At 46.3% G+C, this 26,627-nt stretch overlaps 1 protein-coding gene across 1 annotated transcript in view; it reads left to right on the top strand.

Moving 5' to 3' along the window:
- TRPM1 (transient receptor potential cation channel subfamily M member 1) overlaps positions 1 to 26,627 on the top strand; it is a 63,977-nt gene that overhangs the window by 9,950 nt on the left and 27,400 nt on the right. The window contains exons 2-13 of the mRNA XM_063142869.1: positions 10,139 to 10,218; positions 10,477 to 10,675; positions 11,864 to 12,077; positions 12,430 to 12,554; positions 13,394 to 13,565; positions 16,663 to 16,837; positions 17,643 to 17,766; positions 20,998 to 21,070; positions 21,384 to 21,484; positions 23,418 to 23,591; positions 24,869 to 25,003; positions 26,050 to 26,100. Of these exons, the coding sequence (XP_062998939.1) occupies positions 10,139 to 10,218; positions 10,477 to 10,675; positions 11,864 to 12,077; positions 12,430 to 12,554; positions 13,394 to 13,565; positions 16,663 to 16,837; positions 17,643 to 17,766; positions 20,998 to 21,070; positions 21,384 to 21,484; positions 23,418 to 23,591; positions 24,869 to 25,003; positions 26,050 to 26,100 (1,623 nt within the window). The remainder of the gene's footprint in view (positions 1 to 10,138; positions 10,219 to 10,476; positions 10,676 to 11,863; positions 12,078 to 12,429; positions 12,555 to 13,393; positions 13,566 to 16,662; positions 16,838 to 17,642; positions 17,767 to 20,997; positions 21,071 to 21,383; positions 21,485 to 23,417; positions 23,592 to 24,868; positions 25,004 to 26,049; positions 26,101 to 26,627) is intronic.

The following is a 26,627-nucleotide window of genomic DNA, read 5'->3' as shown; positions in this document are numbered from 1 at the left end:
GAAAGAAAAAGAAAACTGAGGTGGTCCAGGAAACGGCATTTTATGCTCAGAATCACACCCACAGAACCAGCTGTGTACAAGAATGGGCGGCATAGTCCCTACTCCAATCTAAAAAGACACACAAAGGAGACGACAGAGGAAGGAGAGAGAATTGGAGGCTGCAGTTAGGGAGTGTTTTATTTCAGTTACACATGACATAGAACTGAAACATGGCTGCACAATTCAGCCTACATAAGTAAACAGAATGGTGACTAAAGTAGTGTGAAACCAGGTTTGTTAGTGAGAACAAATAGTTAATTTGACTGAAATTTGAAGAGCGTGGGCAAATTTATTGGTATAATAGGTTTGGGTTGTTTGTTATTCCAAGTGGGCTGTTTCTGTTGTGGCTGAAATATTCACAATCTTATGCTTGTTTACTCAGAAGTAAATCCCACTGGAAATGAGATTTCCTCCTTCGCTGATGCACATAAGACTGCAGCCTCTGTCCACTGATTAGCTAGATTAACCGATGAAAAACGTTTTGATCAGATACAAAACGTGACTCCAGTTAGTCAGGCAGCAGAGCTGTTGTTTAAATTGAAATTATTTTTAATACAAGTATTTTAAAAAACTGCAGGTGGCAAATGCGATTTAGAGGAGACTTCCCCTCTTGTGGGAAAGAGGGAGGGTTACCACTTCGAAGATACTGGTGTGTGAGTGTGTGTTTGTTTAATCCACATATGCAGTTTTGCATGATTCGTTTTGAGCAAATGTTTTTAACCTCTATCAAGAATTTGAGGTGATGGAGTGGGAGAAGAGAGAAAAAGCATGCATAATTTTTATGTGACACATAATCACTATAGCTGTGAGATTTATATAGTATCCCACCACACACACACGTACACAAACACACACACACACACACACACACACACACACACACACACACACACAATATTCCCAGGGGAGGAACAGTAGCTCTTTTCAGGCTGCTGACTGAATTGCAAACTCATCTCCTGCTGAAGTCTTGCCAAGATTAAGCTGTTTTCGTTGCTCATGCAATTTTCGCTGGAGAAGCGCCAAGACGGGTACAAGAACGAAGAGTCGTCCTCATCTTTTGGTTCTGCACTGCAATGCGGGGGGGGGGGGGAACCACCCTGAACAAACAGAATCATTTTGCATATGTTGATTAAAAATCGTTATTCAAAAGTGTTCAGTTGTGCATGATAAAAATGCTGCAATTACTGCCATTTTACAAAATGGTAAACAGCATGTCGATTATGAGTACCTGTCAACTAGCCAATTTCTGGTAGGCCGTTTATTTTTAAAACTCTTGTCCCGCCTTTTTCTGCCCCCCCAAAAAAAAGAGATAGAGAGAAACTCAAAAACGAAACACTAAAATATACATAAAATAAACTAAATCCACAAAATGCATTAAACAACCATCAGAAAATACCAACATAAAATCGAAACATCCCGAAGTTGACAAACACAGTGACTTATTGCTGATCCTCATGGATTACCATTTAAGACCCTTACCTAAAGAAAGGGATTCCCACTACTTATGCTAACACCTCACAGATTTCATAGGATTGTAGAATTGGAGGGCTCCTTGAAAGCGATCTAGTCCCCTGCTTGATCCAGGAAACCCAAAACTAGAGCATTCCCAACAGATCAACCAATTTGTTTACATCTTTCTTGAAGTACGGTGCCCAGAACTGGACAAAGTCCTCAAAATGAGGCCTGATGGATCACTCCATTCCCATGTCACTCCATGGATCACTCCATTCCCATGTCACTCCATGGATCACTCCATTCCCATGTCACCCCATTCCCATGTCACCCCATTCCCATGTCACTCCATTCCCATGTCACTCCATGGATCACTCCATTCCCATGTCACTCCATTCCCATGTCACTCCATGGATCACTCCATTCCCATATCACTCCATTCCCATGTCACTCCATTCCCATGTCACTCCATGGATCACTCCATTCCCATGTCACTCCATTCCCATGTCACTCCATGGATCACTCCATTCCCATGTCACTCCATGGATCACTCCATTCCCATGTCACCCCATTCCCATGTCACCCCATTCCCATGTCACTCCATTCCCATGTCACTCCATGGATCACTCCATTCCCATGTCACTCCATTCCCATGCCACTCCATGGATCACTCCATTCCCATATCACTCCATTCCCATGTCACTCCATGGATCACTCCATTCCCATGTCACTCCATTCCCATGTTACTCCATGGATCACTCCATTCCCATGTCACTCCATTCCCATGTCACTCCATGGATCACTCCATTCCCATGTCACACCATTCCCATATCACTCCATTCCCATGTCACTCCATGGATCACTCCATTCCCATGTCACTCCATTCCCATGTCACTCCATGGATCACTCCATTCCCATGTCACTCCATTCCCATGTCACTCCATGGATCACTCCATTCCCATGTCACTCCATGGATCACTCCATTCCCATGTCACTCCATGGATCACTCCATTCCCATGTCACACCATTCCCATATCACTCCATTCCCATGTCACTCCATTCCCATGTCACTCCATGGATCACTCCATTCCCATGTCACTCCATTCCCATGTCACTCCATGGATCACTCCATTCCCATGTCACTCCATTCCCATGCCACTCCATGGATCACTCCATTCCCATATCACTCCATTCCCATGTCACTCCATGGATCACTCCATTCCCATGTCACTCCATTCCCATGTTACTCCATGGATCACTCCATTCCCATGTCACTCCATTCCCATGTCACTCCATGGATCACTCCATTCCCATGTCACTCCATGGATCACTCCATTCCCATATCACTCCATTCCCATGTCACTTCATTCCCATGTCACTCCATGGATCACTCCATTCCCATGTCAGTTTCACATGTGTTGCTTCTGTTACGCCCCATTTCTGCATCAATCTGCATTTATATTTTACCCCCAAATATGCATTCTTGGAACCATTTTATCCTAAAATATGCATTTTCTATGGTTTTAATCTAAAATATGCATTGTCGTATGTTATGAATTGAGAACTGTATCACCATTTGTCAGGTCCCACAGTGTTTAGAAATGCATATTTTGAGATAAATACATGTATAAATAACATATATAAATCAACTTTTAAATATGAATTTTCATGCAGTGTTTTTTGTTTTAAAAAATCATGGATGAATGTGGAAATGGGCCAGAGTAAACTTCTGGGTTTACACATGTGAAAGTTTTTTTAAAAATTGTATGTAATTAGCATGAGATGTCTATGTCTATGTACACTTTGCACATAGGGGAAAAACATACTCTAATAATACTGCTTACATTCTGCAAGTAGAGATCCATTCCTGCCTGTCACTGGGACTCTTCTCTCCCTGAATATGGCGATTGTCAAAGCAGCTGAAAACATTGCTCCATTTTATCGCAAGCATGGCTTGTCATGTCTCCCATCTGCCACTGCGAGGAACAAAACATAACATGTAATGCACATACACTGGTTCATTCAGTCATTCTGGACCCTTTTTGGGGAGGATAAGTCGCAGGGGCTGGACATATGCGCATCCACTCCCATTTCCTTTGTCCCATCATATGCACACTGTTGTCAGTTTCCCAATTGTGTAAGTGAGCCCTTGGTCATTGCTGTTCGTTCTAAATGCATTCCATGCTCACACTCAAACTCTCCTTGCAGGCTAGGGAAAGAGTGCTTCCGCATCCCTCTGTGGTTGCTGAGCCATGCTTAGCTCCACCTTCTTAGTCCATAGCACATTTGTGTCATGCGACCCCTTAAACAAACTCCATGTCCCAGGAGCCCTTCCCACAGTGGGAGCGCATGCATCCATGAATGCTGTTTTTCATATCGCTGCAGTTTCCCTGGGAGGCTGGCGTTTCCTCCACCATCAGCATTCCTTTGAACTATTCAGTGCTGATGTCCTTTGCCCTGACGCTGCATACATTGCTTGTAAGCTCGAGGTTGGGAGGTAAAGTTGTACAGAGCCCTGGAACATCTCCTGCACAGACCCCACTGAAGAGAATGGGAGCTGTGCAAGAGCATGGATCAACATGGGCAGCTGCTTTATACAGCATCAAACCATTGGTCCATCAGCTCCACAGCCTTCTAATCAGGCTGGCAGTTTCACAAGGTTCACTGCAGAAGTCACAGCCAACCTGAGATTCTTTTCACTGGAGGTGCCGGGCTTTGAACCTGAGAGCATCTGCTTTTCAAACGTATGTTCTACCAAGGCGCTCTCTGAGCTCTCCCCAGCATGATATTCTACCACCATCCAAAGCTGCCTTACCCTGAGTCAGACCATAGGTCCATCTAGCCCATTACTGGCAGTATCTCTCCAGTTTTCTCAAGCAGGTCCCCCTTTTCACTCTGTCTGCCCTTGCTACTGGAGATCCTTCCAAATGGTGGTGCCAAAGAAGGAAGGATCCACAGCTCAGTGGTGGAGAATGTAGATTGCTTACAAACGAGCCCCAGAGTTTGATCCCTGCATCTCCCAATAGGACAGGGAGAGACCGATGCTCCTGGAGAGTCAGAGAAGATTGCACTGACTTAGGTGGACCAAGGGAGAGGCAGGTGACAAAATTATTATTGTTGTTGTTGTTGTTGTTGTTGTTGTGAGTCCACAGAAGGCAGTTTCCTCTGAGCACAAAACCCATTCCACCTCTCCCCAGGTGGAAGTTATATTTGGAAGTGAAATACCATTTGCTACTTCGAGTCTAGATTGCTGCTGTTGTGGCATTGAGTGGGTGGGATCAGGGTATAAAAGAGAAGCATCGCGCAAGGTTAGAACTGTGTTAAGTAGGGAGGCTGTACTCCTACCGGCCTTACTCTAACCCTCCAACCTCTCTGCTGTCTGTGCACCTGTGCCAAACAATGGCTGCTGATCTCCAAGTCTGGGACATATCCTGGCACAGCCACTTGAAAGAGGATGCCAGGTAGAACAGCAAGAAACAGCTGCTGTCAGCCAGAGCAGGCCATATAGAGCGGACAAGACAATGATGGCCTGACTCTGTATACGGCCACCTGGAATAGTTCATCACTCAAGCCTGTATTGCCAATCCCTGTATTTGGAGCTTTTTGGAGTAACAGTGGCAAATGCTATTCACAAATTATGCCGTTTGCTGTTAATGGCTCAAAGGTAAGAAAACACACAGCATCTGAATTCATAAGGTGACCAGTGCACCTGAACAGCAGTGATGATGCTGTACATGGGGAGAAAAATACATATGTGTAATCTTTCCCAAATACATCTCCTATTGAGTACTTTTAACATAGACGTCCAGCCTAAGTTCAATTTACTCTAAAAAGGATTAGTTATAATTAATGCTGTATGACCTGCTTTTCCCCTTTCCCCAAAGAATGTTGAGCTGTACGTCTAATGAGGACCCTGAAAGGCCTATTATGTCCAATTGTCTCAATTATGCAAATAGCACTGAAATTTCAGCAGAAAAGAGAGGGTGTGCTTCAGATTAGAAGTTGTGAGCATCCAATCCAACCGGCCTTTTCTGTTGAGCCGGCATTCTTACGCGTTGCTCTAAGCCACTTGTTTGGAGAGAGGAAAGGAGGTTTAACAAATTGGAGATTTGGGCACTATCAAAGTCGATGTGTTGAGCCTTGTTCCACCATGGGATGGAAATTCCCTCCGGGCAGGGAGATGATGGGTCATGGGACTTCTAAAGGATTACCTTCAAAGGGAGTCATGGGATTGGTTTGAACAAAGAAGCAACTCACATGCTTATCATATGAGATTCTCTTCTTAAAGTGGTGGAACTCCCAACTTTCATGGGGATTCTCGTGGGCTTCAGAGAGGCTGGGAATCCGAGCCTGAAGAGGAGATTAAAAAACAAACAACCCTTAGCAATAAAAAGGATGGTGGGATGAAAGACCCAAGTTGAATTCCGATTATACCTGTTAGGTGCCTGCCACCTTTCCATGCTTTGCAATAAGGTTTTCCAGAGAATAACAGGTAGGAGTGTTGACTCATTTCAAATCTCCATGTTATTTTGTGATTGCCATTAAAGATGGTTTATTTGCATTTATTGAGATGATTTTTAAAAGCATAATATGTGAGGTGCAAGAATAAGGTACGGTGACTTGCCTTTGGGTTTGTTGGCGTCGGCTGAATCTGTGGCAGCATTTGTTCTGCAGTGGAGGATGCCTTGGAGCATCGGTGAAGCCTGGAGGCAGGCAGGCTTCATATGGTTTCATTGACATATGTGAGAGAATGCTGGAATGGGATTCGGTTTTGCACCATCGCCTAATGGCTATTAATCAGTTCTGAAGCCCTTTCTACAGGGCGGGATTTTTATAACTCTTAACTTCATTGAAGTTGACTGGGAATGTGCAGAACTCCCAAAGAAATGCCAACAGTTTTCCTATTTGAATTGATTTTTATTTGAAATTCTTTAGACATTTTTCCTAAACAGGAACCTCCAAATTCATCTGAGTTTTGAATTTGGCGAACGTTCATCACTCAGAGGCTCCGGTTTCAGATGTTCTCAGTTTTGCCGACAGAACGAAGAATGTCTTCATCACCCCCAAATTTCTAATAGGACAATCAGGGTGGATGAGAGGCAGGCAACGTCCACTGGATATATCTTGACTAACCAATTGCATGCATGTTTTCTGTGAGCCACAGAGATATGCGGGCGCACACATAAGACATTTCAGAAGAGTTATCAACATTCTGCGTGCTTCCTTTGGAATTCTTCTGAAGTTTCTCCTGACAGGAAATCTTCAAATTTGCCTTGAGATTTCACTTTAGATAGCAACTAAAAATGAGCAAACATGGGCTTAAAAATAAATAAATCAGAGCATTACATAACATTTTGTTTGCAAAGTGGTTCATTGGTTGGAACATGTTTCCTCCAGAATCAGCCATGCCTGCCATTTAAGGTCAGGGGGAAAAGCAATCATTGCTACCCTCATGTTTCAAGTTCTGTGTGATTATCCTTCAGGAACATCTATGTCTCCATTTATTTTATTTTATTTATTAAAACATTTCTACCCTGCCGTTCAGGGTAGAATAGGGCTCCAAGGTGGATCACAATGAGGCATAAAAAAGAACCTGTAACCAATAGCAGCCATGGGATACTTCAATAGATAGGAAAGGATGTCACCACTGTGTATCAACCATAGGACGGAACGCTCACATCCTTCCCGGCAGGAGACGTTTAGCGGTGATGGACATGGTAGGAAGGTCCTTGGCTGCTGACTTGCTAGGACAGCGTTGCCACCAGCTGCTCCCTGCACCCACCACTTTACATCTTCCACCAATATAGCCATGGGAGCACCCCTTCCCCTCAGTTCTTGCTCAGCGGTGTGGGGTCCTCTTCCTATCTGTTGCATCATCTCACGGGTTGCCACTGAACACAGCAACTACTCTTGGAAACCCACTGATTTCTTGCAATGTCCTCAGAAACACAATTCTCCAAGCTTTTAACTGCAACATGCACAAGCCTTAAAAATAGTCTAGACTCTGATTAGTAAAAGATATTTATTTCTCTGTTTGTTTGTTTGTTTTTATTTATTTATTGCATTTCATTTATTTATTTATTTATTACATTTTTATACCGCCCAATAGCCGAAGCTCTCTGGGCGGTTCATAAAAATCTATATACTGCCCAACTGGCAAATGTTCTTGGGGCCGCTTACAATATTTCAGTTGCAAGTGAACATTTCAGTTGCAAGATATACATTTCCATGTACCTTCTTCAATGAGCTCCGGTTAACTCACCATGCAGTATTCTTAGAACTCCAGCGGAGTCGTGGAGGGCCTTCAGCATATTCCTCGCATTCAGAGGTGCACTTGCAGGGCCTTTTCAGTATTGGCAACATGTCCTTGGGATACCCTCTAAAGAAAACTGCTTGTGTTCATCTCTCCGTAGTTTAGGAGTTAAGTTAAAATGTTCTCGCTTTACATGCAGATATTTCCTTTTAATTCTGGAAGGATGGGGTGATCTCACATGAGTTTGCTCTCCTGGCATTAAATCACTTATGCAAGAAGTTATTTTATTTATTTAATCTCGAATTCATTCCCTTTTTTTTAATGGTACCTCAAAGGCATTCTCTTGGTAATGGCATAACAATAACAATGCCAACATGAGAAGACAGGCCATTGTTATGCACTGACCCAGGATGCACTTTTTAAGTGGCTTAAAGTTTGGCGGAAAATGAAGAGTTGTGCTTGATAGTGACCTTGCTGGCTTGCTATCTCGTTCCCTCTCCTGTTGAGCAGCATAAGATCCTTCCTGGCTCTGGGCCTGAATGCTGCCATTAATCTGTCATAATCCCTTTAGAATTCTTTCATGCAAAGGCTCCTGCGGGAGGCATATCTTGTTTTCCCAAACAGCCTGGGAACTGTGGTGAGCGTTCTTCCTTGAAAGTCCAAGGAGCCATCTTCTTGTAGAACGTCCCATCAGTGCTCCACAACCAGGTAGAGTTTGAACCAACCAAACAGAGAGGATTCCACTATAGATGTTAGACAGTATTTTCTGTGGATTATAATCAAGCTTTCGGTAAGAAGATTAAACATACAAGGGCAGTGAAACTTTAAAGGCCAACCGTACATGCCTTTGTGAGGTTTTTATTCCAGCAATTTATTGTGTTTTTGTCTCTTTCTCATTAACATGAGGACTATATTAGTAGCACAGGGGAACCTCCTGGTCCCTGTTCTCCTGGTCCTCGTTCTGACTAATCTGTTGCCGTTTTGACCCTATTTTGCCTTTCACGGAGGCCTTGTTGCATTTTTAGTGTGAGTTGCTAGAGTTGTCATTCTTCAGCTTCCTCTGAAGAATGGCGCACAAATGCCATGCAGAATCATGTCGATGAAAGCGCATGGGCGTGCAAATGCCATGCAGTGCCTTTGCAGCCTGTTGCTGTTTCACCTGCCGCTAAGTCTCATTTTGAACTTCTGATCATAGATGGTAGGACAATTATGCTTTTCTAGCATATCTTTATCTAAAATAACACATACAACTGGCTTTCATAATACTGAAAGATTATCTAATGAAGAGCAAATCAATACAGCATCCTGCAGACAGCAGTGAGCATTGACAATGTGTAATAGGGGGCCTGAAGCAGCAGTGCTTGGTATGAGAAAAGGGGCGTAACGAATAAAACAGTTAGCAGGCAGCAGCAAGCCTAGAATGGCACAGTGACCGGTTTGAATTCCTAGATCATCTGTGATGTCGTTCCAGCTCCCAAGTTCTGTGATCTTTCAGCTAGCAGAGTTTCAGATACTAAGAACCATCTTACACGGAGCGTGTCCCTTGTCTCAGTCATTGCTCTCCAGGGACAGGCCCTGTTTCCTGGTACTGATCCTGGTCAATCACTGTCTCGGTCTTCATAGAATCATAGAATAGCAGAGTTGGAAGGGGCCTACAAGGCCATCGAGTCCAACTCCCTGCTCAATGCAGGAATCCACCCGAAAGCATCTTGTCCCCATTCTTGCCTCTTCAGGAGATTTTGGAAGTGCCATTTTGAGAATGTCCTTTGTGTGTGCGTGCAGATGCACACATGGACAAAAAGATGATCAGTGGCTCCTAGTCAGGATGGCTGTGTGCTACCTCTAGGGTAGGTCAGTCTATGGTTTTCTTTCCATTCCAGCTCTAGAGAGCTTCGGCTATGGGGCGGTATATAAATGTAATAAATAAATAAATAGATCTAGTGATGGGGAGGGACTGTAGTTTAGAGCCTTGGCTTTGCAGGCAGGAAATCCCGGCTTCTTCATTCACCGGCATCTCCAGTTTAAGAGGACGCAGGTCATGGGAACGAGCCATCTCTGCCCAAGATCCTGGAGAATTGCTGCCCATCAAAGTAAAAACGGTACTGGGCTTAGTAGACAAAGAAATAATCAGACCCAGACTAGAGTAGTATCATGTGTTCCTAACTGCCCGTGCCTTTATGTCAAGAGCACTGGGGAAGAGGTGAATCACATCACGTTTGATCTTAGAAGCCCCCCATCTCTGGTTAATATGAGGTACGGAAAAGCCCCTGCAGCAGGGACTTTTTAAAATAGGCCGCCTCGTTGCAATGCAAAGATATCCAGGCTTTCTTTCAGGTAAACTTCTCAACTTGCCATTTGTCCGACGATGAATTGCTTCTCTTTTTGTTCCTTTAGGGTCAAAAAGCTTGGATAGAGAAAACCTTTTCCAAGAGAGAGTGCATCTGCCTAATTGCCAACAGCAAAGATGCTACCAGGTGACCTTTCATCAGCTTTTGTACTTTCCCCCCCCACACCGAACGAGGAGCAATTTGGGGTTGGTAGCAGCCCCCACAAGCTGCACCTTTGCTGCAGCGGCCACCAGAAAGGGGGCTTTCCCTGATTTTTTTTTTTTAAAGATTAACTGAGCAGCTACCCTGATTAATTTTTGTAAATTAAAAGAACAGTTTTGTTTTGGTTTTGCATCAGCTTGTTGGGCACAGGCTGATGGTTGCTGTTCTGGCTTTCACCCCCAGGTGCTGCTGTGGCCAAGTTCTTATTCAACACATCCCAATTCCTCCGAGTATAACTGCAAACAAGAACGGAGAAGCAGCAGCAAAGCAGGTGGACACCCAGCCTGAGAAATGGTCCGTCACTAAACACACCCAAGCATCCCCGACTGATGCCTATGGAAATCTTGAGTTCCAAGGTGGAGGGCATACTAATAAGTCCATGGTAAGTGACAGCGTTCCTTCATTGGTAGAGGCAGTGCAGCCTAGTGAAGAGAGCTGATGGGCTTCCAAGACCATCACAAAATTCTTCTAGGACGGGTGGATCCGCCTCCCCCTCAGCTATGCTCACATTCCAGCTCAAGACAAAACAGAAGTACATTTGGAGAAGTGGTTTTCTTCTTAAAGATAACAGCTGAGCAATTTTGATGGCAGCCTGGTTCTGACTAGTGAAAATTCTCAAGTGTGCCTCTGTGTGTGTGTCTATGTGTGTTATCTGTGTGCCATTTCTGTTTGACGATGGGAATGGACCCCAGTAGCGAACAAAATCCCTACTTATACAAAATTATAACTCAGGGCTAGGCTAGGCCATCCCATGAAATTAATTGGGAGTAGATTTAACAAACAACCCAAAGTATTTCTTCACCCTCTGCATAATTTCTTCACCAGAAGATGGTGGTCAGGAGTTTAGATGGGTTTAAAAGGGAATTAGACAAATTAATAGAAGAGGATGAGGTTATCAATGGATATAAGGATGGGCAAAGCTGTTTTGCTTTGTCCTACATTCAGATTTTTCAAATTCTCAAGTTCTTTCTCTCCCAAATATGTAGAACTCTGTGAATTTTGGTAAAATCTAATCAAAACCAAACTGAAACGAAATCCTCACCCAACTGTACCAGCCAAACTCAATAGGTACAGGTATTCACAGCAAGGAGAGGACCACGTTATATCTGCCTGCCATGCAGCTGTTAAAGATAAAGAGCATGTCAGAAAAAAGAGATGGCAACCCAAACTCAGCACCAGCAACTCGGTTTAATACACAGGAATTCAAGCCCAGGGTTTTAAGAGCCAACTACTCCAAGCTGTGGACCAGGATGGATAAATCTGTCAGTTTCGGTTTCTCTCATATTTGATTTTTAAAAACCTTAAGTTATTTTTGTCCCCAAAATGGAGAACATAGTGAATTTTGAAAAACTCTTATCAAAACCAAACTGAATGAAATTCTCACCCTAAGGGTATATCAAACTTTTAGACTCAAGAAATAGTAGTACTAGTTGCTAGAGGACAGTTATAGCCTTGAAGTCCTCTTTGTAGACTTCCCAGTGTCATCTGATCTACCAAGGTGGGAAGGTGGGCTTTTGGTCTTCTCTGGATGGACTCTTCTTAAGATTGTGATGTCCATGTTATCTTTCAGTACATCCGAGTGTCATATGACACAAAGCCGGACGCACTGCTCCACCTCATGGTGAAAGACTGGCAGCTGGAACTCCCCAAACTCTTAATATCCGTCCACGGAGGGCTGCAGAACTTTGAGTTGCAACCCAAACTGAAGCAAGTGTTTGGCAAAGGCCTCATCAAGGCTGCCATGACAACTGGTGCTTGGATCTTCACTGGAGGAGTCAGTACAGGTAAGAAATGGACCCCCCTCCATAGCCCGGGATGTTCATGTGCTGATCTCTTTCTATCAACCTCTTCCAACATATATATTTTTCTTAAACGTAAGAGCCTGAGGGGTGAACTCCAATCTGGGTACAGTTTTGGGAGCCAAAGGCAAAGTGGGCGTGGCCAAAAGAAGTGTGGGCAGACCCAAAATGTGATTATTACCAATTTTAAGCCCACTCAGAAGCAAGCCGGACAAGGCCACCTTGGATTATTTAATACATGGGAATGGGAGGGTGTTATTCCTGGAGAAGCCTTTCTCTAAGGGGCATGCGGGTGCCCTAGGGAAGACTCTAATGGACTCGATCCCTTCTCCTGCAGGTGTCATTCGCCATGTAGGAGATGCCTTGAAAGATCATTCTTCCAAGTCCAGAGGACGTATCTGTGCCATAGGAATTGCCCCGTGGGGCATTGTGGAAAACAAGGAAGATCTGATCGGGAGAGATGTAAGTTCCTACACTCCCTGTTGATTTTTGCCGGGTTCTTCTTTGCTCATCGCCCTTTGAGGAAAGTATCCCTTGATTTTATCAGCAAATCAGACAGTGCAGCGCATGAATGTGGTGTGTGGGTCCTGAACCTATCATCCTGTTGTAAGAACAGGACTTTTGGGGGAACCCAAAAAGTGAGAGGATTATGGTTGCCACTGTTTGTGTGTCTGCCCAGAGACAGGAGCCGAGTGTTTTTATCAGCCCCGTAACAGCCTGAAATCAACAGCCAAAGCTTTCCCCAGCAATGAGATGAAATGTGTCACCATGTTAAGATCTACCGGTTGAGCTGTTATAGGCACGGAGACTTTCCATCCATGTAAAGTGCTCTATAAATGCTAAACAAAATAGGGCCGGTGTAGTGCAGCAGTTAGTATGCTGGTTCTAGATTGAGGAGATCCTCGGTCAAATCCCCCATCCACCGCAAAGCTCTATGGGGCCTCGGGCCAACTAGAATTTCACAGCCTAGTCTACTTCACAGGGGTGTCATGAAAATAATAGAAGAGCGGGGAAACTATGGATGCTGCCCTGAACATGCTAGAGGAAGGGCAGGATAAAAACCATGTAAATAGGTAACTGACATTTCGTCCCCGAAATTGAGAATTGTGGCTTGGTGAGGGTACTGAGACGTTCCAGCCCCCTCCTGACAAAATAAGAGTTCCCAAGGCGGAGACGGAGGGACTGTTAAAATCAATTGAAGTCTGAAACGGCCAGCGTCCAGAGTCAGCCATAAGTTTGAAACATTTCGGTCTCTTTGCATTTAAAAAAATACAATAAAATCACACTTTTCTTTTTGACAGGTGACAAGAGTTTATCAAACCATGTCAAACCCACTAAGCAAACTCTGTGTGCTCAACAGTTCCCATACGCACTTTATCCTTGCCGACAACGGCACCCTCGGCAAATACGGGGCAGAAGTGAAACTGAGGCGCCAGCTGGAGAAGCACATCTCACTCCAGAAAATCAACACACGTGAGTGACAGGTTTGGTACAACCTGCATCATGAGGGGCCTCTTTTATAGTTCAATTAGTGCGAAGTACTTTCCTGTCACTGACGACGGCTGTGAAAGTCTACTGATCCAATCAGACCAGGGTGACTGATGTCAAAACCACAGGTTGCTCAGTTGCTCACACGATGGGTTTGAATTTCTTTATTTGCTCTGATAAGAGCAGTGAACATAAAGTTTCCCTCTGCAAGCACACATACCCACTATTTCGTTTTTGCAACGGCTCTATCAGATGGGTTCACTATGATTTAATGATTCCAGAGAACATTGTAGTTGAGTGGGGATTTGAACTCTGAACTCTCCAGTCCAAGTCTAACCATGACATCCTGCTGGAAGAAAGATCTGAATCATTTAGTGCTTAACCAGGTCAGTTGAGGGTAGGGGGACACAGATGTGTATCCTGCGCATATGTACGCACACCTCTTCTCCTGAAGTCTGAGGCAGCTTACAGAAATAAAGCAAGACAGTTAAAATAAATCTTAAAAACAGACTACGGCTATCGCTAGACCTAGCAGTCTAGCACGACAGAGGGGAAGGATCTCGCGATTTTATGATCACGAGATCTCCCTCTCTGTCTACAAAGGGCACGTGACGTCCTGGGAGGAGGAGGAGGAGGACGTCGTGGCCGCCATTTTGGTTTTTTTATTAAAGGGGAAGGAGCACTCGAGCACAAAAGGTAAGTGGTGGGGTTTTTTTTACAAAAAAAACCCTCCTGCTCCCTCCACCCCACCCCCAATCGGCACAGAGCTCCTGAGGAGCTCTGTGTCCTGTGCGCAGTTACTCGTGAGGAGCCGGGACAAAACCGCGACACCCAGTCACATGTCCCGAGACCACGGGAAAAAGCGGGATTAAAGGCTATGCTGATATCCCGGGGCAAGGGAAGGAGCATTCCTGCCTGCTCCTGGGATCCCCTGTGTATCATGTGGACGCCCAGGGACGATCCCGGGGCGATCCCTGGGATATCGGCAGGTCTAGCCATGACCTACATGTCTGTCTTTCTTTTTAAGAGCAAGTGGTGAATCAACCAAATAAATTACCAAATATATTAACCAACTAAATTATCAGCGGAATAGCCCCGTGGTTATAACGCTCCAGTTCAGCTACCAAAAGTCTGTGAAAATAAATAGCCCTCATTCCAAACGGTTCCAGAAGAAGGGCATTGCCACATTTACTCTAGGAGGTCTCAGGACCACCACTGGAAAGACCCTGTTCCGTTCCAAGCAGTATGTAGCTATTGGTGACTCCACTTGGTATTTCTCTGCACGCACACTTATTGCTACCAGCAATGAATGCAGACCCGTCATGGGCTCTTCCATGGCTGCAAAAACCATGTACAATTGTATCTGTGAATCATGACCAGTGACAGTTCCCTAGAGCGTGTGTCTGTATAACATGTATGGTTGCTAAACACACATTTGTTGTCTGCACGTGTTATATTGGCTTGTACGTGCACCTTTTTGTACATGTTCCAAATATCATTTGTGAAACAAGTCTCAAGTACATAGATCCTGAGAATTACAAGCCTGTTTTTTTATAAAGCAGCAATTAACAGGAGAATCTCTTTCTCTCTCTCCACTCGTACGGAAAATGGCCTAACCTGCTTGCACTTTCCATCTGTCTTCTGTAGACGTGCTGAGAGGCACACATTACTTGTCAAACAAGCACACTGGCCTGAGAGATAAGACAATTAAGTCCTGAGAGGCAAGATATGCTGTATAAATAATTGAATGTGTCGTGTGTGTTTTTATGGTTGGGTTTGCTTTGTTCCTTGTATGCTGAATTATTCCGCCCTCTGTGAAACCAGTGCCATGAATCAGGAAATGTACCAAAGCTAACAGGCCTTTAACTGCCAGCCCTACATGGCAAACACATGTGGACATTAATTGATGCCCTCATTGAGCATCCTGGCAGAGAGGCAGAAGGATCTTGTGGGCAGAAAGGCTGACCGGTTGCCAAGGCTCAGGCTCCGAACCAGCTCCAAATCCCAGGGCTCAGTCGTAAAATAGGGATAGAGGGACATATTTCTCCCTCTCCCATAATGCTAGAACTCTCACTCGCCCTGTGTGAACGATCTGCAGTAGATTCAAGACAGAGAAACAAAAAGGTGGTTCTTCACACGCAGCGTCATTATGGGATTAGCTGCCATGGGGTACAGTCACTGGTTCAGGTCCCTTTAGAAGGGGATTAGAGAAATCCACGGAAGAGGATAGGGTCTGTCATTGGCTCTTTGGACCCCCACGCCAGTTATACAACGCAGCAGTGACCTCACAGCCATCGTGGGGCTTTCCTGCAAAGCGCAAATTTAAAAAGTCAGGGACTTACCCTGACTTTTTTGCTGGAGCGAGGCAAGTACTTTTGTTAGAGCCTGTGTATGGTTGCTAGAAAGTTGTACACATGTCATATATATCCATGCATGAATATTTTAAAAAATGGGGAGGGGGGATTATTGGTGCCTGTGGGCCCCACATTGGGGGGCCCAGTCTAGAATGCTTTTCAAGGACTAAATAAGCACAGTTCTCCTTCACAGATCTGAACCAGCATATCTGGGTTACATCCAGTTGGACAATCTAGGTTACATCCAGTTGGACAAGTCTCCAAATACACATAATACTGAGTGTCGTATACAAAGTTTGGGGATAATTCCCCCCCTTTTTTTTAGTCCTGCAGCTTCCTGACAGGTGACCAAGTCTGCATGGATCACGTGACCTGTGGGCTTCCCTTTGTCATCCTATGCCTGGAGATCACCGTGAGGCAGGGACAGCAAAAGGGTGCTCAGCTGTCATCCCTCACGTCGACCAGCCTGCGATGGGCCTTGGCAGGGGCGGATGTCATTTTGCAACGGGCGCATCAGTACGACAAGAACGTCTGTTTTATGCTGCTTCAGCTGTCTTGAAATTAAGAGCAGAGTTGTTTCCCTCGTGTTCTTTTAGATTTCTTGGATTATTCAGAGCCTTCCTTTCTCTCATTCCCTGATAACATCCTGGCTAATGGAGACGCCAAAGTTTTCACTCTTTTGAGACGTTTCACTGGCCAATTAGTGACCTTCCTGCTTTGTTCTACAGGACTGGGGCAGGGCATCCCTGTGGTCGGACTGATAGTCGAAGGGGGTCCCAACGTGATCTCCATTGTCTTGGAATGCCTGCGGGAAGAGCCACCAATTCCCGTGGTGATCTGTGATGGCAGCGGACGAGCCTCCGACATTTTATCATTTGCTCACAAGTACTCTGAAGAAGGAGGGTAAGAATAAGGGACATGGTACACCAGCCTTCCCAACCTGGCACTCTCCAGATGTGCTGGGACTCCAGTTCCCCTGATTCCCAGTTCAGCATGGCCAATGGCTGGGCATTATGGGAGTTGCAGTCCCAACACCTCTGGGGAGTGCCAGTTTCGGGAAGGCTGCGTTAGACCATGTGCCATGGCACTACACGGGCAAGTCTGGTGGCTGAGCTCTCCCTCCTCCCCTTGCTATCTGGAGTCGACAAGACGCCTCAACGGGCCCTGGGTTGTCATGCAGGGAGGCTCCCGCCAAATCTTGCCTCCTTCATGGCCTCGCTGGATGACTTCGGACATTGCTCCATCTCAGCCCCTCCTCTGCAGCGTAGGAATAATCATCATTGCAGCCTTACTTTGCAGGGTTGTTGTAAAGATGACCAAGCTAATGTATATGTTGAGCTTTGAATGCTGAAGTATTGTATGAATGCCAGGTAGTATTTTTTATATTTTAAAGGTGAATTAGTAAAATGGGGGCGCCATTCATGTGCAATCCTCTGCTCACAAGCAGCCAGTCCCATTTATTAAAATACATTCTTCACCAACGGAATTCCCGCAATTCCACCCTCACCTCTCTGCGATTCCTCTGTGCTGGGTGCCTGCCTCTCTCAGGCTCTGTTAGGCAAAGCCCACCGGTCAAGGTTCTCTGGCTGAGCAGCTTCCTTGATAACAGGAAGCCCCTGGAAGCGCTCCCGTGACGTTCTGATTAAAAAGTGTCATTTTCTGATGAACTCGGAACTATTTTTGTCTGTTTCGTCTCTATTGCCTTTAGCATCATCAGCGAGTCTCTGAGGGACCAGCTCCTCGTTACCATTCAGAAAACTTTTAGCTACAGCCGGAATCAAGCTCATCAGCTCTTTGTGATTCTCATGGAATGCATGAAGAAAAAAGAACTTGTAAGAACCTTAACGCTTCCTTCACAAAAACAGCCAAGGGTCCGGCCCGACTACACATTATATTAAGCACAGGCTGTTTCTTTTCTCCAGGGAAAAGTATATGGTGTAGTGGCTAAAGTGTTGTGTGGTGTAGTGGCAAAAGGGAGTCAGGAGATCCTAGTCCCCACTCGGCCATAGAAACCCACTGGGTGACTCTGGGCCAGTCACAGACTCTCAGCCCAACCTACCTCACAGGCTTGTTGTTGTGAGGATAAAATAGAGAGGAGGAGGATTATGTGCACCACCTTGGGTTCCTTGGAGGAAAAAAGGCAGGATATAAATGCAATAATAAATAAATAAATTTATAGTATTTTCATATTACCTTTTCCATAAAAACTACCACGATGGTGGTGTACAACAAATAAAAAACAATAAAACCAACATCATTAAAACATTAAAACTCACAATAAAACGTTACTCTAAACATTAAAAACTGCTAAAATCCAGATGCAAGTCTGGATTGGGTCCAAAGTGTGTTTAACCCTTTCCTTTCTACATGAGTTCATGGAGTTTTCCCTCCAACTGCTGTTTGCTGGCAAAGGTGCTGTTGTTTGCAGTAAACAGCACCTTCAGAACTAAATAGTCAGTCGGGGGGTGATTTTTCAGCAGGAAACCCATGTGATGAGTAAAGGGTTAAATTTCTGCCCCCGTGAGTCTTAGCTGCAGTCCAGATCCAGGCCCTGCACAGATGCTTTTTTTAAAAAAAGAACGTGTCCGTTAGGGTGACCATATGAAAAGGAGGACAGGGCTCCTGTATCTTTAACAGTTGCATAGAAAAGGGAATTTCAGTAGGTGTCATTTATATATATGGGGAACCTGGAGGAATTCCCTCTTCATCACAACAGTTAAAGGTGTAGGAGCTATACTAGAGTGGCCAGATTCAAAAGAGGGCAGGGCACCTGCAGCTTTAGCTGTTGTGATGAATAGGAAATTTCACCTGGTTCTCCATATATACAAATGACACCTGCTGAAATTCCCCTTTCAATACAACTGTTAAAGATACAGGAGCCCTGTCCTCCTTTTCATATGGTCACCCTGTCCGTCATTTTTAAAAGTATGTTGCTGCTGCTGATTTTACTCTTAGAGGTGGCCTAAAAATAATGCTACATAAATAAAATAATAATACTAACAACAACAACAATTTATATACTAGTTACCATATCAAAACATATATCTACGCAGTTTATTGAAACAGAGGTTCAGACACATCATAATAAATACCCCAAACTCATCAGTTACAGCGTTTAAAACAATTAAAACCAAAGCTAGAAATAGAATAATTAATAAAGAAGACTAACTAGGCAAGGCAATCATTCAGGGAAAGCTTGGGTGAAGAGATGGGTCTTTCACAGGCAGCTAAAGCTTTCCACAGTTGGCACCTCCTGAGTCGGGGTAGGGGGTGGTCATTCTATAAGTGGAGGGCGTTCCAGAAGGTGGGTGCCACCACAGAGAAGGCCCGCTTGTGGATTGCCACCAGACAGCAATCGGTCAGTTGAGGTACCACCGGCAAGGTCTCCTCCGACGATCTTAGCCATCGAACAGGTGTATTTCAGGGAATATAACATGCAGTTTGGCCCTCATTTGCATCAGTACCATTAGTGATTCACAAGGACAGCTCATGTCTACACCACAAATTGATTTGCAGCATTTCTCCCTCCTTGCTCTTTAGCCAAAATAATAACAACAAAGGGTTTCCAGAACAATTTACATAACATCTTTTCTTCCTTTCCCCCGCTATAAGCAGCAGTTCGATTGTTTTCACAAAACAATGGACGCCACATTCAGTAATTCGCAACCTACAAAAACTATTACCAAAATTCTCCCCACATTCTGTCTTCCCATGGATCCACTATCAATCTCTGTAAGCAAACTTGTACCCACATTCGTCCCTGACTCCCATCCTTCCTCAAAAAAGAAGAATGAGGAAGGAAGGAAGGAAGGAAGGAAGGAAGGAAGGAAGGAAGGAAGGAAGGAAGGAGCAAGCTGCCTGCCTGCCAATGCATGTGTGCCCCTGTGTTTTTGTGCCTGTACACTGTTTGTGTGAATGCACACTCATGTATGAATGCCCAGCCCCACATTTGCCTCCAGCCCTACCCATCTTGGCCTTCTGCTTCCCACACCACTGGAATACAGCCCTCGAGAGCTGACCCTTGGGTGAATGCAGCCCTCGGGCTCAAAAATTGCCCTCCGCCTGCCCCATTCTCTGTGCTGAAGAGAGTTCTGGGCTCATCCCATTGTGTATTGATAATGGCCTGCTATGAGCCATCTCCTCTGCCACTTTAACGGAATTCAGTTTGCCCTGTGGTTGATCGGCCCCTGAGGACTTTGTCCTGAAGCATGAATGGGGGAACCACAACCTTAGATATTTAACCAGTCACGTGGCCATGACCATCTGGTCTTGCAGGGAATCCCTTCTGATTATATAATCCGTCCGTCCTTCTTAAAAGCTTCCCTCCATGAAGACACTTCCTTTTTTTTGTATCCGCTTCATTGCAAAGGAAATAAACTAAGCAAATTATGGAATGTGCATTTTGCAGCAATTGCAATTAGAGGGGGCTTTCCTCCCTCGCTTTTTAAAAAGAGGAGTTAGGAGACCAATTTGATCAGATTAAGCATTAATCCCAGTGTTCCAGTTTGGAGATAAATGGTCGCAGACGGAACATCCAGGCATCCCGTACATTCTCCCTTCCCTGCCAAATCCAACCAGACTCATGATGTCTGTGGACTACGGGGACATATTCTGTCCTTTTAAAAAAAAAAAGCAAACAGCTAACGGTCTGACATAGAACCCAATAGAATCAGGGCGTAAAATCTCAGTGCAGACACGACAGGAAGTTCCTCCCCCTTGTGCCCTTGTTGCTGATACCCAACTTCACCCACTCCAGTGCTTCCGCCATGCCTTCGAGCTGTGTTGCGTAAGAGGTTTACTCACCGTCAGAGGACCTGATCCGTGCCCAACCACTGTCTGAGGCTCAATGGATGGGCACACAGAGCAAGGCCTTCTCAGTTGCCGCACCTCAGATGGGGAACACCCTCTTCGGGAAAGACTGCCTAGCGCCCTCTTTGCCTGACTTCCTGCATAGGACCAAAACTTTTTAGGATGGTTTTGGGGGACGTTGTGCTCTGATGGCTGGAGGGGAAATGGAGCAATTCCTTGTGCCTTTTCACCCTTCTTGGTTTGCTTATATTTAGATCACTGTGTTCCGCATGGGATCAGAGGGGCAGCAAGATATTGAGATGTCTATCTTAACAGCTCTTCTTAAAGGTGAGTTATCCACGCAAGGACGTTGGAACTGGGAAAATATCTCACTCTCCATTTGCATATCAGGCTATCAACCTAATGGGCCGATGATTCTGTTGTCATATCTCATTCCTACGTCCAGTTGCAACCTGCTCTCCAGTGTAACTTTGGCAACCAACCATTTGCCATTACTGCTTTCATTAGCAGGAGGAGAACCATCTGTTTTTGTTTGTCCGTTTGTTTATTCCAGTCTGTGTTTGTTTGTTTATTTAATTGGTACAGAACTGAAATTGCCTGCACTCCGGATGAAGTAGCAAATGCTTGTTTGTTTCCTTAGGGACGAATGCCTCTGCACCAGATCAGCTGAGCTTAGCGTTGGCCTGGAACCGTGTGGATATTGCGCGTAGCCAGATCTTTGTCTTTGGACATCACTGGCCGGTAAGAGCTTCTTAAGAGCAATTATTTGGTCGTTGTTGTTTTTAAATGGGCTCAGTTACCCCCAGTTTTCATGGAAGCATCTAGCCATCTTTGGACATTCCTAAACTATAATGACCTGGCCAGGGGCCAGCATCAAGGGTAGGCGTGATTGGGCACCTGCCAAGAACTCCCACCCCAGCAGGGGCCCGATGACAGTTGCCCCTGGAGATACTCCTCCTCTTCCCCATTTCAACCTGCTTGTCCGCCTGCCTCTTGGTCTGGCCCAAACAATGGTGGTGGTGAGAAGAAACCACAACCGATGACTTGGCCTCTTTGCTCAGTGGTTCTCTGCTTGTCAAGCAAGCAAGTGGTGGTAGCTATTAGGGGTGTGCACGGACCCTGCGGGCCGATCCAAAAATTTCGGATCTGCCCGCTCCGCGCCGCTCCGCCCATACTCCACTCCTGTTCGCCGCAGAGCTCCGGCGCCGAATCGGAGCTCCGCAGTGGAGGGGAGTGGTGCCAGGTAAGGCCAGGAGAGGAGAGCGGGGGGGGTTACCGGGCCCTGCCGCCGTCGCCACCCGTGCGGTGATGGCGGCAGAGCCCGGTAAGGGACCAAGGGGTAGGGGCCCTTACCTGCCTCCGTCCGCGGTCCGTTGGCTTCTTCAATTGAGCCCGCGGTTCAGCCAGGAAGACTTCCTGGTTGAACTGCGGGCTCAATTGAAGAAGCCAACGGACCGCGGACGGAGGCAGGTAAGGGAGAGGAGGGGGGGTTTACCGGGCCCTGCTGCTGTTGCCACATGGGCGACAGCAACAGCGGCAGGGCCCGGTAAACCCCACTTACCTTTCCGGCGGAGCTCCGGATCGAGGCGAAGGATCCGCCTTCACCTCGATCCTCTTCGCCACGCTCCACCGGCCCCCCAATCCTCTTCGCCTCCGCCTTAAGGGGAGGCGAAGCACCCCGCTCCGCTTCTAATTCACAGGTCCGATTAGAAGCGGAGCACATCCCTAGTAGCTATGATGGGAAAGAGGAGGAGGAGGAGCAATAGCAGCTGGTGGTGATGATGAAACGGCAGACTCACCAAGGGAGCGGGCCTAGTGAGGATCTCTTGCTCGAAGGCCCCAAAAACCTGGAGCTGGCACTGGATACAAGCTTCCTATAACATGCAGGCTAGATTGGGATCTACTGGTACTAGATCACTGGGTGTTTAGTCTGGAGAAGAGAAGATTGAGGGGAGACATGATAGCACGCTTCAAAGACTTAAAAGGTTGTCACACAGAGGAGGGCCAGGATCTCTTCTCGATCCTCCCAGAGTGCAGGACACGGAATAATAGGCTCAAGTTACAGGAAACCAGATTCCAGCTGGACATCAGGAAAAACTTCCTGACTGTTAGAGCAGTACGACAATGGAACCAGTGACCTAGGGAGGTTGTGGGCTCTCCCACACTAGAGGCAGCTGGACAACCCTCTGTCAGGGATGCTTTAGGGTGGATTCCTGCTTTGAGCAGGGGGTTGGACTCGATGGCCTTGTAGGTCCTTCCAACTCTGCTATTCTATGATTCTATGGTCAGCAAGGGTCCCTTACTCCCAATCGTTTAACAATAGCAAGTAAGAACATGTTGGACCAGACCCAATGCCAGGATGCTGTTCCCTGGGACATGAGTACATTAGCATCCATGGTAATGTTAGTAAAGTTGCAAGTTTACAAACATATCTTAGCCATAGTCTGCCACGTGCGCTAATCGCTTTTTTCTCAGCTGCAGTGTTCCTCAGCTGTAAAATAGGAGTGTTACTTGACCAGCCTTTGTGTAGCTCTGCTGGCCAGTTTTGTGTTGCGTCCTAACTCAGACGTAGATTTGTAGTTGTGTATGCAGCTTGTCCCAGTGACATCGTGGGATGCAGCCAGTACTTAGATCTGCCCTCCTGAGCTGCCATTTTGTTTCCTCTTCCCTGCAGCCATTGGGAAGCCTTGCAGCGACGGATGGGTCAGCCCCGGAAAAGGAGAAGAAATCTCCGGCGCCTCAAACCAAAGGAGCGAGAGGCAAAGGCAAAGGCAAAAAGAAAGGGGGGAAACAGAAGGAAGAACCAGAAGAAGAAACTGATCCACGGAAAATTGAGCTACTAAACTGGGTGAGATGTGAAACGGTGTTGCCCTTCTGACACTTCCAGTGCTGATTGCTTTCACGGGCGCCTTTGCTCCTTTCTGCTTTTCCAGCTTCAGATATAGCTCTTGGTTGATCGGAGTCTGCGTGGCCCTCTGGGGGTCTTGGGCCTATTTGAAAGCTTTCCCTCCTACATTTGGCATCCAAAATCCCCTGCAGGCTCAAATGCACGCTGGCATTGACTGCTCTTTCTCTGTGCACCTCGACGTGGCCATCGTGGCCTTGGGCGTTGGTGGTTTCACCCTCCCTTGAGGCTTCCAATCACGTGTAAATGGTGGCTTTTGCCCACAAGATGCCCCCAAGTGGAGATGGTCTTTTCTGGGCTACCGCTTCTGTACATCTTGTGGGCAGAGCCACGCAGGCGCACCCTGCATAAATGACACATTGAACATGCATGTGTACCTGGGATTGGTCTCCAACATGCTATAGGACGGGTTTATTGCACGGTTGATGTTTAAACCCCAAAGGGTGGCATGTTGAGGTTATACAATACCTGAAACCATGTATCCGCAGCTGTAAAAAGTTCCGCACTTCATACATTATGGCAGAGATGTTGCATCTCAGGCCAAATCTGTCCCTCCAAGGTTCCCAGAGGGCTGCCCTGGTGCCACCCCCCTTCCCCCATCCCCTGATCTGAATGGTGGCTTTTTCACATCCCCCCCCCGCATTCTAAAAGTTTGAATTGCCTCTCTGAATGCTTAGTTACTAAGAGCTTTAACCTAAAATACATTGGTATTTTTGGCACTTTGGCTCCACCCCTTTTGCCTTTGGCCCCGCCCATTTGTGGAACGTTGCCTCTGAGAGAGCCTCTGAAATCACATTTAGCCCTCAAGCTGAAAGAGGTCCAACACCCACCCACTCACCCACGATATGGTACGCCTGCGTTTCCATACCGCAATGCATATGCAGATTATGGAGCATGTCTGAGGGCTGGCTCACACTTGGGGGAGCCCCTGTGCACGTCAAGAGCATATGGAGACCATCCCTCATGAGACGCACCACCTTGATGTGGGGACTGCTATTGATCTGCCATGATTGCACTAACCCCCACATGCTCCCACGGCCCTCCCACGGGATGGGGGGCACCCCATGACAGTCAGCCCTTGATGTGGAAGAAATGTAATGTATCGTGAAGTGGACCACAGCCGACAGAGAAACCCCGCCACTTCAGAGCAGGGCTTCCAAGACGGCATCTTGGCAGGCTCTGTATTTATTTGGCATTTTACGTCCTCCGCCTATTTGTAGGTCAATTCCCTGGAACAAGCCATGCTGGATGCTCTGGTACTGGACAGGGTGGACTTCGTCAAGCTCCTGATCGAAAACGGCGTCAGCATGCAGCGCTTCCTCACCATCCCGCGACTGGAAGAGCTTTACAACACGGTGAGTGATATTCATCAGAGCACCTCCCGGAACAGGCAGGTTCTTCGTTCAAATTTAGGTTGTAACACTCTAAGGGATTTCGATGACGCTTCGGGCAAATATTTGATCAAAGTGTGCGATGGTCACAGAGGAGCTGAGCTTTCCGAAGGGCTGCTGCTGATTGTTAGCTCAGCTTCTCTGATCCTGAGACTTCTCCACATGTAGGAAAAATCCCGCAGTCTTACCGGGGCTTTGACTTCCGGAGTCTTCGCGGGCTTAATCATTGGCACAACACACATGCTCCCCCTCCCCCCTGTTTTTGCTGGTTCCTTCCCATTTGTTTCAGTCTTACTGCCAGCAGATGGTGCTACTTTATAGCATGTTTTCCATTTATTACTGCATTTTGAAGGGTTTATAAAATGGCAAATTCCTCTTGAAAACAGAGGATGTGGAAAAGGACCCACAAACTTCCGTAAGTGACCAATTATGATCGTGCAATAAACTGCTTGTGTGGAGAAGCTCTCTGTGAGCAGATCTGCACCAAGCAGGTATTGCACTCTGAAAGTGGTATGAAAGCAGTATATAAGAGTCAGGCACCATACTACTGCTTTATAGTGGTATTGAAGTGCACTGACAACTGTTGGGGCCCATTGACACAGACCATAGACCGCTTCCATACTGCTTTTATAGTGCTACATCCTGCTTGGTCTAGATCTTGCTAGTCTCACTAGTCGCCATTGGCAGAGCAGTATTGATCCTGTGAGTCTCTGGCTGATCCAGCCTGAACCGTTTTGATCCTACAAAGGGGCCAGTGCGGCAGGACATCCCAGGAAGGGAGGCATAAAGGAGCAGGGGGGTGAGGAAAGGAAGACATGCTTTGGAGGGAAGAGGCAAACATCAGAAGGAGACGGCTGAGACAGGAAAACTGGAAAAGGGAACCAGCCTAGATGGGAAGTGGGCAATGGCTAGTTGCTGCTACGGTTCATCTCCTGGTGTAAATAATGCTTTCAATAAACCATTCCCATATTACATCTCCTGATGTTGTGGCTGGATGTTGTGTTTTCCAGAGATTGGGTCCACCAAATACCTTACATGTGATCGTCAGAGATGTAAAAAAGGTAAGGTAAAAAATATTCAGGAGGCAGGCAGTAAGCAAAGTGCTGTTCATGTTTTCCTTGATTACGCAAGTCAGCAGGAAGAATCATAGAATAGCAGAGTTGGAAGGGGCGTCCAAGGCCATCGAGTCCAACCCCCTGCTCAATGCAGGAATCTACCTTAAAGCATCCTTGACAGATGGCTGTCCAGCTGCCTCTTGAATGTCTCTAATGTGGGAGAGCCCACAACCTCCCTAGGTCACTGGTTCCATTGTCGTACTGCTCTAACAGTCAGGAAGTTTTTCCTGATGTCCAGCCGGAATCTGGCTTCCTGTCACTTGAGCCCTTTATTCCGTGTCCTGCACTCTGGGAGGATCGAGAAGAGATCCTGGCCCTCCTCTTTGTGACAACCTTTCAAGTCTTTGAAGAGTGCTATCATGTCTCCCCTCAATCTTTTCTTCTCCAGGCTAAACATGCCCAGTTCTTTCAGTCTCTCTTCACAGGGCTTTGTTTCCAGACCCCTGATCATCCTGGTTGCCCTCCTCTGAACA

The sequence above is a fragment of the Elgaria multicarinata genome, chromosome 16, assembly GCF_023053635.1.
Source record: "Elgaria multicarinata webbii isolate HBS135686 ecotype San Diego chromosome 16, rElgMul1.1.pri, whole genome shotgun sequence".
NCBI lineage: Eukaryota > Metazoa > Chordata > Lepidosauria > Squamata > Anguidae > Elgaria > Elgaria multicarinata.
This window is presented reverse-complemented; position numbering and strand designations above follow the sequence as displayed.